At 40.3% G+C, this 13,920-nt stretch overlaps 1 protein-coding gene across 1 annotated transcript in view; it reads left to right on the plus strand.

Moving 5' to 3' along the window:
• The first annotated feature begins 4,091 nt into the window (after positions 1-4,091).
• Positions 4,092-13,920, plus strand: part of itga11a (integrin, alpha 11a) — a 55,183-nt gene continuing 45,354 nt past the window's right edge. The window contains exons 1-2 of the mRNA XM_030048723.1: positions 4,092-4,176; positions 13,339-13,453. Coding sequence (XP_029904583.1) covers positions 4,125-4,176; positions 13,339-13,453 — 167 coding nt within the window. The 5' untranslated portion in view covers positions 4,092-4,124. The remainder of the gene's footprint in view (positions 4,177-13,338; positions 13,454-13,920) is intronic.

Consider the following 13,920-nt stretch of genomic DNA (forward strand, 5'->3'; position numbering starts at 1 on the left):
TTCAACCAAAAAAATTATTATATTAGTGTTTTTCTTTTGATAGAGGACAGACAAACCATGAAATTAATATATTACAGTAGGCTATGTAGCTCTCTGGAAAAGTTGGCTGTGAATCACAAAAAGCAAACTCAATGTCCTTACCTTTAGTTTATGTTGAGACTTGAGCTAATTCTCCAAGCCTTATCAGCGGTGAGAATCTATCTGGCTATGAAATATCTGTAACTCCCCCTCTGTTTATGCAGCAGTGGCTGTACTAAAGACATTTAAAGATACCAAGCCATTGATAGTTATACCAACTCTGCAGAGCAGACTTTCACAGGCACTCTCAGTAGGTACAGGACTTCATTTCCTGACCTGAAAGACGAAACAAGAGGGCCAGCAGTGCACCGGGGAGGAGTGATGAGGGAAAAAAAAAAAAAACCCAATGAGCTTTTAAGCACCCTTAATGAAAGCAAGCCTTGATTTTTTTTTTTTTTTTTTTTTTTTTTTGAGAACTCAGAACTAACCGCTGGCTTGATTTGCTTGATCTATGAGTTCTCTGTCCTGAAAAGAAGAAGTGATTGTGATTGCAACACGAGGAGAGAGTGTTTGATAGAGGTGACGATGTAATGGTGGTCAGTCTTCAGTCACACAATCACACAGACAGCTGCTCGCAGGCTTGGGGCTGGATGTGAAGCCTGGATATTTGAGGACTTTCATCCCTTCATGATGAGAATTACAGACACTGCAACCAGCTCACATCATGGGCTGCGTGCACTGCTGGTGATATACGTGTAACAACCTCAGAGAGATAGATACCTCTTTTTTTAGCTGGAATTCATTTAAATTTATTATGTGATTATGATTGTGATGATGATGATGATGATGATGATGATGATGCTATAGATTATTTTCATTAGCAGTGATGGTAGTTGTTGTGTGGAAGAAGGGAAGAGAGTCTGTGGCTTTGTTTTCAGCAACACCTTTGTCATTTATTTGCACCCAAAAGTTCAAAAGCATCAAATTATGCTGACTGTAAAGGAAGAGTTCATATTTCCCCTTTTGCCCCTCATGTAGTCTGTTCATTCAGACAGTTTTTATGTGATCTTGTGAGGTTTCCAGTCGGTTGCAATCACACCTGTCTCACCCCAGTACATTGTGGCTGGATGGGCATTTGTTTATGCAGCTCAAACTGTCAAAAAGGTACATGTCTGTCAAATAAAGGAGAAATGCCAAAAAAATAGATGAATAAATAAAAAAGAGGGGTGCCCTGGTGAGCGCATGTACCACTAGTTAAGGCTGAGTCCTGATTGTAGCATCCTCGGTTCAAATCTGACCTCAGGCCATTTGCTGCATGTCATCCCCTCTCTCTCCCTTGCCTTTCCTGTCTCTCTCCACTGTGACTGTCCAATAAAGCAGAAATGCTAAGAAAACAAAAAATATTAAAGAAAGATACATGTGGAAAAACTCAACAGCAGCAGTTTTTTTCCAAAAACAATGACACATATATGCGGCACAATCCACCTTGGGGTTGAAGGTTCTGTTGGGCACTATCTATCCTCACGAAATGAGTGCAAAATAGAGGTGGATGGATACAGTTTGGTGGTGTTCTGCAGCAAGAAATAGTTCCCAGTGAAACCCTTCAGTTTACTCAAAGCAGTCAGTACACACCAGATAGCTGGCCACCTCCGCTGGTGACTTCCTTGAGCTTTGTGGCTCTGCAACTGGCAGCAGCAGGTTGGACAGCAATTTAGCCAAGTTTCTCATGATCTGCTAACCTGATTATGTAAAAAAGCTTACATGTGTACACAGCAGTCCAGAAACATGGACAGCTGCTGTACATGGGGAATAGCCGAAGCACTAATGTGCATGCAAATGCTATGATTGTTTTTTGGAAGACCTGATGCTATTGAGATTATTATATTAATTTTTTACGGTTTGGGCTCCACAAACAAACAGCTATCCAGCCCCATTATCCTGGGGGATATAGGAAACCGTTGCTGATTGGAAAACCTCACCAAATCACACAGAAACTATCCAGATACATACGCTGCACTATGACTAAGAGGGAAAATATCTTCTCTTTTTTTTGCATTTTGAGTGAACTGCTCCTTTAAAAACTGCACTTGTTAACACCAAAGTGCTTCTCCACTGCAAGTTAAATCATTTTTTACACCCCAGTGAAAATGGGGTCTATTTGTGGAAAGGGTATGAACTGATCCAGTTCACCAAGTGGTGGTGAGGAAGGTAATCCAGCAGGGCACCACAAATGGAGCATTGACGTGCGCCCCAAACAAGCTATACATTGTTACCCAAGTCAGATCATTACACATAGTTAGGAGTGGATGGTTCAACTGCAAGGGTATGAGGTAACATACAAACCCCAAATTTGCGTTCCACTGTTAATACATTGGTTAGCTTGTGGTCGTACCATGATGATACCATGTGTGGTGCATAGCTTCAATATGACAGAGGGCTTTTCAGCTCTATAACAAGGAAAAGTTTGGTGGCTGAACAAATCTACATGATACTGCCTCATAATCACTTGCAGAAACAAACATATTTGCTGGAAGAGGGGTGGCCTTGGTGAAAAACAAAGTCGTGTTTTTGTTGTAGTTTATGTATTGCATCTGTGTATTTGTGAGACCTATCGTGTGTCTTGGTTGTTGACTCTGTTTTTTTTTTTTTTTTTTTTTTTTTTTGTTCTGTCTCCCTCAAAACATGTGATGCTGTTTGCCATGCTGTCACTATAAATAGCTTTGTTTTCTTCTGTTACCCGATCTCGCCTGTTTAAAATTAAGTTCAATAAAATACATATACATAAAGGATGACATAAACATGACAGATGATAGATGACATAAGTTAAAGTCTGGATTTAACTGTTTGTATCACCAGCCATATCAGCACAAATGTAGTATTTGTATTAATATGGCTAGTGCTAATATGGTGCTTTTGTACAAGAAACAGTAATACAGAGATAGGAAGAGATGGGGATTCCTATTCACAATCCCACATGTATCCACTTGGTATTCATTCATTTTGTTCAAAATTAAATAAGGTGATAGTTGATAAGTTTTGTAATTCTACTGTAAGTTAATTGGTAACACTTTACAATAAGAGTACAACAATTAACTTTAGTTAACGTTTGTTAATGCCGTAATGGTTAATTAACTGTTAGTTAATGATCATTATGGCATTTACTAATGTTAATAATATCTACAATAACATTTAAATAACATATAAATTAATACCTTAGCATGAACAGCATTAGTAAATGATTCTTAGACACATTAGTTAACGGTTAGTTAACTGTAACTTAATGTTTATTGCCTGTTACTTAATGTGTATTACGGCATTAACTAACGTTAATTGTTGTACTGTTATTGTAAAGTGTTACCAATTAATTTCCTAATTCCTCAAATCCCTGTGGTAAGAATGGGGATATATTCAGCCCCTTGAACCCTGATTTCCTTGAAATGTATGCTGAAGTACTGTAGCTTTAATTCTTGCCATAATGTGCGACAATTTCAGTGAAATACTCGAACTCAAGATGCCATTGTTTTCCGGCAGCATCATTGCATCAAACAGAAAACATCTCAGTGGCTCATGCATCATTTTATACACCGTAGTTCAGCAGGATATATTGATATCTTTAGAAACCTTGGGATCTGAACTACAATTAAAAAAATGTTCTGTAGGTTTGATGAATCCACTGATGGGACAGGCAGGGGTGAAGAGGTCTTAATATTTTGCACCCCCTTTAAATCCATGTCTACAACTTGTAAATGTCCACGACAAAAGTGTATGCCATAAAAACATTGCCTAAAATCAAGTCATTTCTGAGTTTCCACACTGTGGACATTTCAGTCAAACAGAGTTGAATGAGTGTGTGCAAGAAAGAGAGGATTCCTGCCTGCTGTGTCAGAGTGGACCTCCTTTTCCAGCCACAGTCCCCTCCTACTTCCCCAAGATATAGGGAGCTTTTTAACTGGGAGTGCAGTCAATCAGAGTGGGATCTTTAACTGTGCACGCCGCTGGGTCTCTCTGCCTCAGCCCACCCAACATACACTCACACACACACACACACACACACACACCGCCATACACACTCACATCAGCACACCCACACGCACGCCGGCAAACATATGGAGTACTACTACTGCTTCCTCCTGCTCTGGATCTGCAGCCAGCGCTTAGGTGAGTGAAAAGTGTGTGTGTGCATGTGCGTTTGTGTGTGTGTTTGTGTGTGTGTGTGTGTGTGTATGCATGCTGGCATGTTTATATTGTGTTGGTGTATGAATCTGCCTTTCTCTGGCTCTACATAGTTGTTATGCACAATAATAGCACACTAATTGCTAGTCTTAACTTTTACCCATTCCAATACCAACAGGGAAAACTTTGCCTCATAGAAGTTTTAAATAAATATCTAGGATGCAAAAAGTTTAAATAGCTTCAGTGTGTGCCTACATAGACGTCTCCAGCATTTTCTGTTCCAATGTTTTGGTTCTGAATTCAGAAGCTGGGTCTAGACACACATCATGGACTGGAGCGTACAGTAATGTCTTAAGTGAATGATGACAGTCATATCTTCTCCACAATCTGACACTGCAGCCTCACATCCTGACCCCATACTGAGGTGGGAGTCGGGGAGGCTGAGCCAGCTGGGCTCTGCTGAGGGATGTGTTGGCTTCCTCATGTCTACTGAGGTGTTTTCTGCCTTTCATTGGAAGCAGGCATGTTCGCTGAAATGAAAGTCGATGCTATCTTTTCACAATCAAATGCTCACAGTTTCCAAAAACTGGAAAAATGTTGGTGCGTGGCCAGAGCTGAGGTCAATTACCAGTGTAATCACAATACCAGTAACACATCCAGACAGACAGACAGACAGAGAGAGAGAGAGAGAGAGAGAGAGAGAGAGAGAAGGATAAGAAGAAGAAGAAAGAGATAAAGAATATAAAACACAAAAACAACTTAATATGCAATTATTGCAAGGGAAATTAATTATTAATGGTCAATTTGTAATGGATTTGTCCCTGCTGCCCCTTATAACAGTTATAACTGTAACTGTAACTGTAACTTATAACTGCCAACTACATTTTCAGTGTGATGGGTTTGGGCTCATTAAAGCTATACTATGTAAGACAGCTATACTATGCATGATGTCACTGCTGTTGTCCATTAACATAGTTTTCATTCAGTAAATCATTATTCATATCTTTTTTTTAAGCAACAAACAGGATCTTTGAAGTCTTAGAGATGAGAATTTTCTGGAGAGGAATTTCATGAATCTTTGAACTGGACATTTTGTAAATGATGCAAAACTAAAGAGTAGAAAGCAGGAAATGCCTTTGTAAATATTTGCTTTGATTTTGGAACTTGTTGGAACCAATTAAGGTTTGGATTCACGCAGCATTGAGGGGAGACGCTGACCTCGTAACTGGAGTCTGTGAGGGAAGGCACGATGCCGGCTGCAGTGGGAAAACTATTGGCAGGCTCATAAGAGGAGGGGTGCATTCAAGACCACTGTTTGTGTGCTTCTGGGACTCTGGGACCGATGATCCCATCCAGATAGTTTGAGGAGGGTTGTTTCATTCAGACTTAGATGGAAAATAGGAGAAAATAGAACTGTTAGTGGGTGTCATCCTCCTACTCCTCAGCAACTGACTTCCATTCAAGTAAAAGACATAATCAGGTCTAACTTGATTGCATACACACAGCTACAGCAGCTCATCATCAGCAAAGCACTAAATTTGACCTCTTGAACAACAACAGGGATCTACTTTTGGCTCGAACACCAAATGAAATTCAGACTCCTGGCAGAAATACACACATAGACAGTAAATCCAAGATATTTCTTTCTTGAAAAAGTAACCGAGCCCATTGGAATACAGTATATTGACACAGAGTTGAAATCTGAGCTATCTACTGAAGTGACATATTACTTCAATTTACCTTGAAAGGACTAACTAAAATCACTTTGAAGTACAGTTATCTATTTAAAGTAAGCCAATTTAGGGATTATAGAGCCACATTAGTGACTGTTTAAGGTCACCTTTGTTGCGCCTGCACATGGGATGCTGAAACAATTTAAGAGACTTAGGCTATTGATGTTCATTTTGACTTATTAGACAACTAACTAACTTTAATGGGAGCTTTATTATTGCAAAGGTGGTGGAGAGGCTGTATACGGGTCTTGTATTTGAAGTACACAGTAACTCACCGCACTTATTTCTCTGAATCAGTAATTTAGATACAAAACATCCACCGATGCCACAACATACCATCAGTAACATCTAATTATTTTATCTTGGTCAGTTATACTGCTTCCCTGCAAATGTTCTCACAGTGACATACAGCTGTGTGATAGCTGACCTCTATTGGTATGCAGCCTGTATGATGTGGCCGCAAGAATTGACATAGCGGATTGGTTTGGAAGCCTGGAGGGCCTTTGGTTGGTTAAAAAGGTCAACAGCTTGTTAAGTTGTGCCCAGTTGGCTGTTATGTATGAGGAACATCTGGTTTCACATACCCCATGCCTCCCTGTGCATTTACCTTGGCATGGGCAACTGGGGCTATAATATGCCCAAATGGTCCAAAGTATATTGTCCATTATAAAGTATCTTTCCAGAGAAAAACATTTTAATGGAAACCCAGGATGGATCAAAGGATGTTTAGTTGCCTTAGAGATGCCTTTTTGTCTCATGTGGAGCTCATTTTTGCTAATACTCAATCTATTGGCTTAATTAAAAAAGTTAGAGGGCAACAGTCATGGTCATTAGTGCAATATCTACACCCTCACACACAACTATGCATATGCAAGACATAACAGCAAACATTAAAAGCAGTCATCTTAATGTATGGTATTCATAAAGCATTGACCCCATTACATTTTATGAGACAAAACCTTTATACCAGTGAACATTTTGTTTTCTATAAGGAAGCCTTCTGGCCTCTAACTTTTCCCAGGTTTGCACAAAGCACCCATGGGGCTGCTCCGTGTCAGTGGGTCTGCGGTGACGCTCCTGCAGCTTGGTGCCGGGCCAAAGGCAGCAGCGGACTAATGTGGGTCGCACCGGCAGCCACCGGCCTGAGGTTTATTTATCTGGGCACGGAAGCCGGTACACAGGAAACCCAGCAAGACTCTGACCAGGCGTTAGACGCTGCTGATATTACTGGGAATATTAAATTGCTCTGCCACGTTAGGATCTTCAAATGGAAACTGGATCACCTCCATTCTCATGCTTTCACCCCGATACTTTTCTCTGTTGCTCCTTTTGCTCTCTCTTTTTCTTGGTCCGACTTCTGCAACACCACTCTGGAACAGATGGTTTTGGGGGAGTAAGCTTTCTATACAGTGCTTTAAAGTCATTAAAGCATCAAAGCATTGGTGGAAGCATTTGTAGTCATGAGGTCGAGCCGGACAAACCAAAAAACAAAAATGCACAAAGCAGAGATTTCAAAACACCAAAGCCCACCTCCCTTTGTTTGTGAGGTGGCAACTGTGCCACACCATTCTCTTAGAGTTACTTTGTTTTATTTATTTATCAAGCATGCATGTCCTTCCAGCAACCTATTTTAAGATGCTCTTTTCATGTTTCAAGGTAAACAGGACTTTTAGGAGAATGTTTGGGGGTAAGATCAAGGAGCAGCTGAACATGTGAACCATTCATGCGACAGGAAATGAGCAATGAGGAGAACGTGTCAATATTTAGATGAGTGGTATACATGATAGAGGTGCTCGTACTGTGAATGGAGGTTTTCATGACACAGAACAAATGGCCCATGGTTGTGGCATTCAAGATGTGGTGTACTCCCTGTTATAATTGTTCAGCATCGACAAACAAGACTGGATACCCACACTGTGTCTGTCACTCCACTCACCTAATGTCCTGCGGTAAAACTGTGGTCTCAATGGTTTTGCTGCTGCTTGCTTTCTCAAAACCCAGCGTTTATCATTTTCACTTTTACTGACTTTCACCAAAGAGGAGTGGGAGTTTGTGTTGTCTACCCTGTTTGCCTAAACAACCTTTGAACACTCCAGAATATCCACCATCGAAGGAATGCAGCTTACTTCTCATTGCTGTTGCGAATCCATTTTTTTCTTGAAGGAATGCAGCTGCTCAGTATGTAACCCCTCCCCTACATCTCAAAATCCAAACAGTCTAACTCTAACAAATACACTGGTATACATCTTGTATACAGCTTGTTAACAAACACTGAGCTGAATTGCACCTTTTTTTTTTTTTTCTAAAAAGCCGGCAACATCATTTCAGCAGCGGTTAGAACCTGGACAGTTTTAAACCATGACTGCAAAGTGATGCCTGACCCAATGAACATAAAGCAGTCTTTCATTTTTACAGTATAAAAACACTGATATTTGTTGATGATGCCTTCACTTCCTTTGATTCACTGATGTGTGAGAAAATTTAACTTATCCATTACAAGTCTATTCAACTACAGCGTTATTTAAAAACCAAGCAATGGTTGATTGAAACTCCAGCCTATTCTCTTCTTTATTGTTAATTTGTGATTACTTGTGCTGCACCAAGTGGGGTCGGTGCTCCTTTAGCACGATTTGCTGCACCAGGAGCGTTTCTCCAAGGGAAAAACACGTGTGAAGTTTGTCTTTACCACAGACTAGCATGTTAGAGTACTGTAGCAATTCCAAACAACACATTCAGTAAGTTATAACAACTCGTTGAACAGCACTCATATATTATCACTGTGTCTTCTGATTTCTGTTACCACCTCCTTAACAACTGTAATCAGCTGTTGTCACTGAGTCATCAATGCGACCTGTACCCTCATTATTCCAGGGACAAAACACACACACCCATATTTTAGTTTTGTCAGAGCTGCCTCAGCTGAGCTCTGAGTTCTCTTTAATGGCCTTTAATGCCAACTCCTCAAACAGCCGAGCATGTGGCACTGTCATCAGGGAACACCGACCCCTCAGCTACTGAAACTGCTGCCCACATTGACTTTGCAAAGTTACTTTAAATAAGGGAAGGCTAAAACCTTTTTCTGTAGCACTTCAAGCCATTTCACACAGGCATTTACAAACCATAATGCAATCATAAAAAATCAGGGAAGACACAGTTGTATGAAGCAAACAGATGAAAACAAGAATCAGATAAGTAAAAACAAATGAATGAATGAAACTCGCCATTACGAAATTAAGAGTCATTCCTATGGTGCTCTCTCCAAAATGTGTAGCAATATGTCAGTGAGCGTTTTCAGGCATCCAGGTCCTGGTATATCTATAAGAAATAAGTCAAAGGTGACTGGACTTTGAGTGTAATCCTCGAAAACACTACTCAACTCAGAACTGAGAACATTTTTCAAATGAGTACCCAAGATATACCATGACCTAACCCACTGAGAATCTTTATCAACAAATTATTTAAAGGCCTGTAAAAACATGTTTTGAGAGTTGATTCAAAAAACTGATTTGCAATCCTCAGCTCCTCATCCCATGGCCTCTCAGTGCGACCAGGGAACCAAACACACAGTATAATCCCACAATATTTCTTTGTTCTGAGGTGTGTGTTTAGTCTGCAGATGGATAAAGTTTGCCCTGAAGGGTTACTTGCGGCCACACAAAACTTTTAGGAGCTCAACCAATAAAATACAATATAACAGTTTTACAATATAACAGTTTTACAGTCAACCAGTAAAATTTTGTGGTCATACTCACCATGGTAGTAGAAGCAATGCACTGATTGTGCTGAGTCACAAATGTTTCGGTGTAGTCATCTCTAGCTACCTGTGTGTAATCACCCAACTTGTATTTTTTTTTTCTCTAGCGTTGTCAGCCTTGTTTAAATTCTGACTCATTTGTAGCTTTACGTAATGGCAGGCTGGTGCATACTGTAACAGCCTGGGATGTTTCGGGACATCCAGTCCTTACCATCAGCTAGACAGTTACATAATATACGGGCAACTGAGGCCGCTTGATGTAACTTGAAGATACAGCTGAGTATTGTTGGGGTAACAGTGGAAAGAGATGGTATGCTGACAGTTAATAGGGGCTAAGGGATAACTTAGATCAAGAGAAACAGTACTGGCCCAAGATTTGAGCTTTGAGGTACACCACACATAACGAAGCCAAAAAAAAAAAGGAAAACAACCACAACTGGAAGCTGAAAATCTGCTTTAGTTACTTACAAATAAGTGTTAGCTGAGGTGGAAGTGCCAAGATTGTGTCCATTTACATATTTGCATGTGATGATTCACACATTGATCCAATATATATCTGAGCTCCAAAAGCCATATAACTTTATTAATGATGTATGCGCTGGCTAATTGCAACTGCAAACAAAACTAAACCAAAATCAGCAGTGAAGTTCTACCATTACAAAAGCATGACAGTCTTGGGTGACACTGCCCTGACTTTGACCTCAGCTGCCAATTTGTTTTGGTGTAATGTTAATTGATACATGCTTTCAGACTTTGTTGACCATTCCCTCACCTTGCTGCTTACATTCAAGTGAATTTACCCTAGCGGGGAAAAAAGGCTCACTTGACTTGACTTGACCCCAGAGCCTCACAGAGGGGTAGTGAGCAGAGTGGGGAAGTGTGGCGTGAGGGTAAAGGGTTGAAAAAGCCCCGCAGTGTGTGGACAGGCGCCAGTGAGAAGTAAGGAGGGACCCGACGAGGAGGAGGGGGACAGTTTAAACCAACTCTATGAAATCAATCTGCTCTGCTTAGATGTGGGGCTTAAACTGAGAAAAACAGATTGTTTTGGAGTAGTACTCAATTCCTTTAAAACCTCTCATCTGTGTCATTAACCATGATTAATATAAAAGCCACCATGCTTTTTTTATGTCCTCTTTTTCCTCTTTCTTGCAGTTTCTTGGAGTGTGCTCTGTTGCTGTCACTGAATTGTGAAATGCCCTAATCTTTCTTCAAGTATATTTTTAGCTGTAATTCAACTATATTGGAGTGTCACTGCAGAAATGAGCTCCAAGGTAAGGGGTGACATAAACCTTGACCTTACAGTGGCAAAAACATAATCAGAACTGGAACAGCACTGAAGCGTAATTATGAGAGGGCTGGCAACTGGTGAAAAAGAGATCAGTAGGAGATTAGGAGGAAGACAGATGAACGGAGAGATGGATTGAGAGGAAGTCGGCGTGGTAGACGATTACATTTTTTCCCTCCACTCCCCTGCCAAAAGAAAAATCTCATCCCCTCCATGTCCTCACTGAAAGTGCTTCTCCTCGGCTGGAAATTAAAAAGGTGAATGATGTTGTCATCATTAATAACGCCGTTTAAGGTTACCTGATGACATGAAACATCTGAAAAAACACCCCCTGTGATAAGCGTTTTCATTAGAAACAGAATTTGCCTGCTGTTTTCCATCATCTGGTCAGATTGTCCAAAGACGTGAGAAGAGTTTCATTGCACATTTGGAAATTGTGTCTCTCTTTGATCATGTCTCATTGAAGTCTTTGTTTTTCCTCTATGCATGTCAGATTGCGCTTGTCCATGAATTATGCCTCCCACTTGCTCTAATCAAGATTTTACCACAATGCTTAACTTGTGCACTATCAGACATAAACAGATTTTCAGGCGCCTTGGTCGCAATTGATGATGCTGAGCTCAACCGCTGCACTCAGCATCTATTCACTCCTTCTTTCTGTTGTCCGTTAACCAAAATGACAGACGGCTATTGGAATATGTTAGTTACTGACTGCATGCAGATTTCAGTAGATCCTCAGTCTGGTATGCATTTTTTAGCTGCCTTGCCAATCTCATTGACATTTTCCAGTTCCCTCAGCACTGACTTGTGAAGAAGTGTGGGAACACAGTTTTATATCTTAAACTTGAGCAACTTGTGTGTTTAAGTGACAAGATGATAGATAGATAGATAGATAGATAGATACTTTATTCATCCCGAAGGAAATTCACAGTTTTCAGCAGTATCCACAGAGTACAAGATTAAGTAAATCAAAAATAAAGAATAAGTAAATCAAAAATAAAGAATAAAAGATGACCCTCGAGATCTAAGATCTAAGTACCCAATGTGCAAAAAAACAATGTGCAAAAAACCAATAAAACCAGTGTGCATCGATGTATACAATGTGCATAGATGAGGGCAATGTACAAAAAACTTCATGTTACATGCAGTGGTGGAAAGAATACTTGGAGTAAAAGCTACTGAGTTACCTTTTCAAAACAGTAACTGTGTTAGGTGAGATCTTTTCCATACAGTTAGAAAAGGAGGAGAGAACACACTTCGAATTACATTCTCTTAAAGGTGCATGGTGCAAAATTGTTGAAGGCTGATTGAAGTGAGGGCCACATAGACTCAAGTGACAAATGTGGAATAGGCACGTAACATTAAAGTTGAGTCCACGTGGTTCTCATCATCAAGCCAACTCGTTGACATTCCTGGTTTCTCACACTTATCCCAAATGAGTCTAAATGGTCCTCGCTTCCATCAACCATCTGCAGTTTTTCATTTTGAACCTTTTATTGGAAATCTGGAACCAACAAAATACAATCAGATTCCTCTTCTCATCTTTGGTGATTGAGCTTTTATTGTGAAAGGTTCCACAGTCTCTAATTGATCATTTGTTCTCTGTAATGGATATATATGATTTCATAAAGTAAAATAGTCAAGCAAAAATGTGCTTAAGTAAAAGTGAAATTACTAACTTAAAAAACACTCACAAGCACAAGCACATTAAAAGCTGTCAGATTTATGTTACAGTACTGTGAGTAAATGTAATTAGTTACCTTTGCTGCACTGTCGCACTGGCTAAGTAGGTGGTCATGTAGGTCATATGCAGCTTTACCTCAACATAAACTCCTGCTCTGAGTCTTTCTTCAAAAAAAAAAAAAAAAAAGGCTGATGGAGGCATGTCAGTCAAGTTTGACGGACTGCCCTATCGCTCGTCAGCGCTTATAGGATTAATATTTGCATTCCTCCAAGGAGGTCTGTGTTAACAGTGGAGCAAAGGTCAGACAGAGATGAGACTGGGTGGGCATTATTATACAGATGGGTAAGGACTCAGACAGTTATTATCCTGCAGTTGTTTGTTGCACTTAGGCCAGGTGTTATGGTTTGGGCGATTTTCTTTGCAGAGGAGCTCCACCGTTGGCATTACTCTGGTGTTGATCCAAGGCCATGCCTCACACACGCCATCCTACCTGCACTTTCTCTTTCAGTGCAGACAGTCATACCACAGCTTAAATGCTAAACATACAGAGCTCAAAGCCACGGCAGTAACACACTGATCTAGTCATGGGTAAATCCTCCTGGACAAGGTCACTTGTGAAAATAAGGACCTAAATTGTTTCTTCCTGCCTGCCGATGATGATAACATCTTCTTCTTTCTGTCTTTTTTGTAGGAATCCATGACTGTTTCAACATTGACACAAAAAACTACAGGGTCATCAAGGGGCCTAAGCAGGCCCAGTTTGGATACACTGTTCAGCAACATGTGGCTGCCGGGGGAGAAAAATGGTAAGGGACTTAGTTATATATACAATTTCTTTGGAAAGTGTTGCACTATTTGGATGCACTGCACAAGGTACCAAATACAACAACCTGATCTCAAACTGTCTTAAGTTTCTGGATTTGCACTTTAGCAAATGCTGCTCTGAGAGGAGTGTCTCTGCCCTATCACTTAACTCATGGTTTGCATATACAGTTTTCCTTTGACTCACATGCACAGCCTCAAGGGACAGCCTAGTGACTCATGCTTTTGTCATCAGTCATCAGATGGGTACAACATATTGTCTTAAATCTAATGTTGGTGAATTCTGAAAGTCACTCACTCTCAGGAAAGTTACCCCTCACTAGAATAAATACATACAGTTGACGTAAAACAATAATAAGAATAAAAATAAGAATATGTAGATAAACTTCATAGCACAGATATGGTCAACTTGAAATGAAAAGTTAGGACTGTGAAAAGCTTCAGGACCAAA

This window comes from Myripristis murdjan, chromosome 3 (genome assembly GCF_902150065.1).
Source record: "Myripristis murdjan chromosome 3, fMyrMur1.1, whole genome shotgun sequence".
Taxonomy (NCBI): domain Eukaryota; kingdom Metazoa; phylum Chordata; class Actinopteri; order Holocentriformes; family Holocentridae; genus Myripristis; species Myripristis murdjan.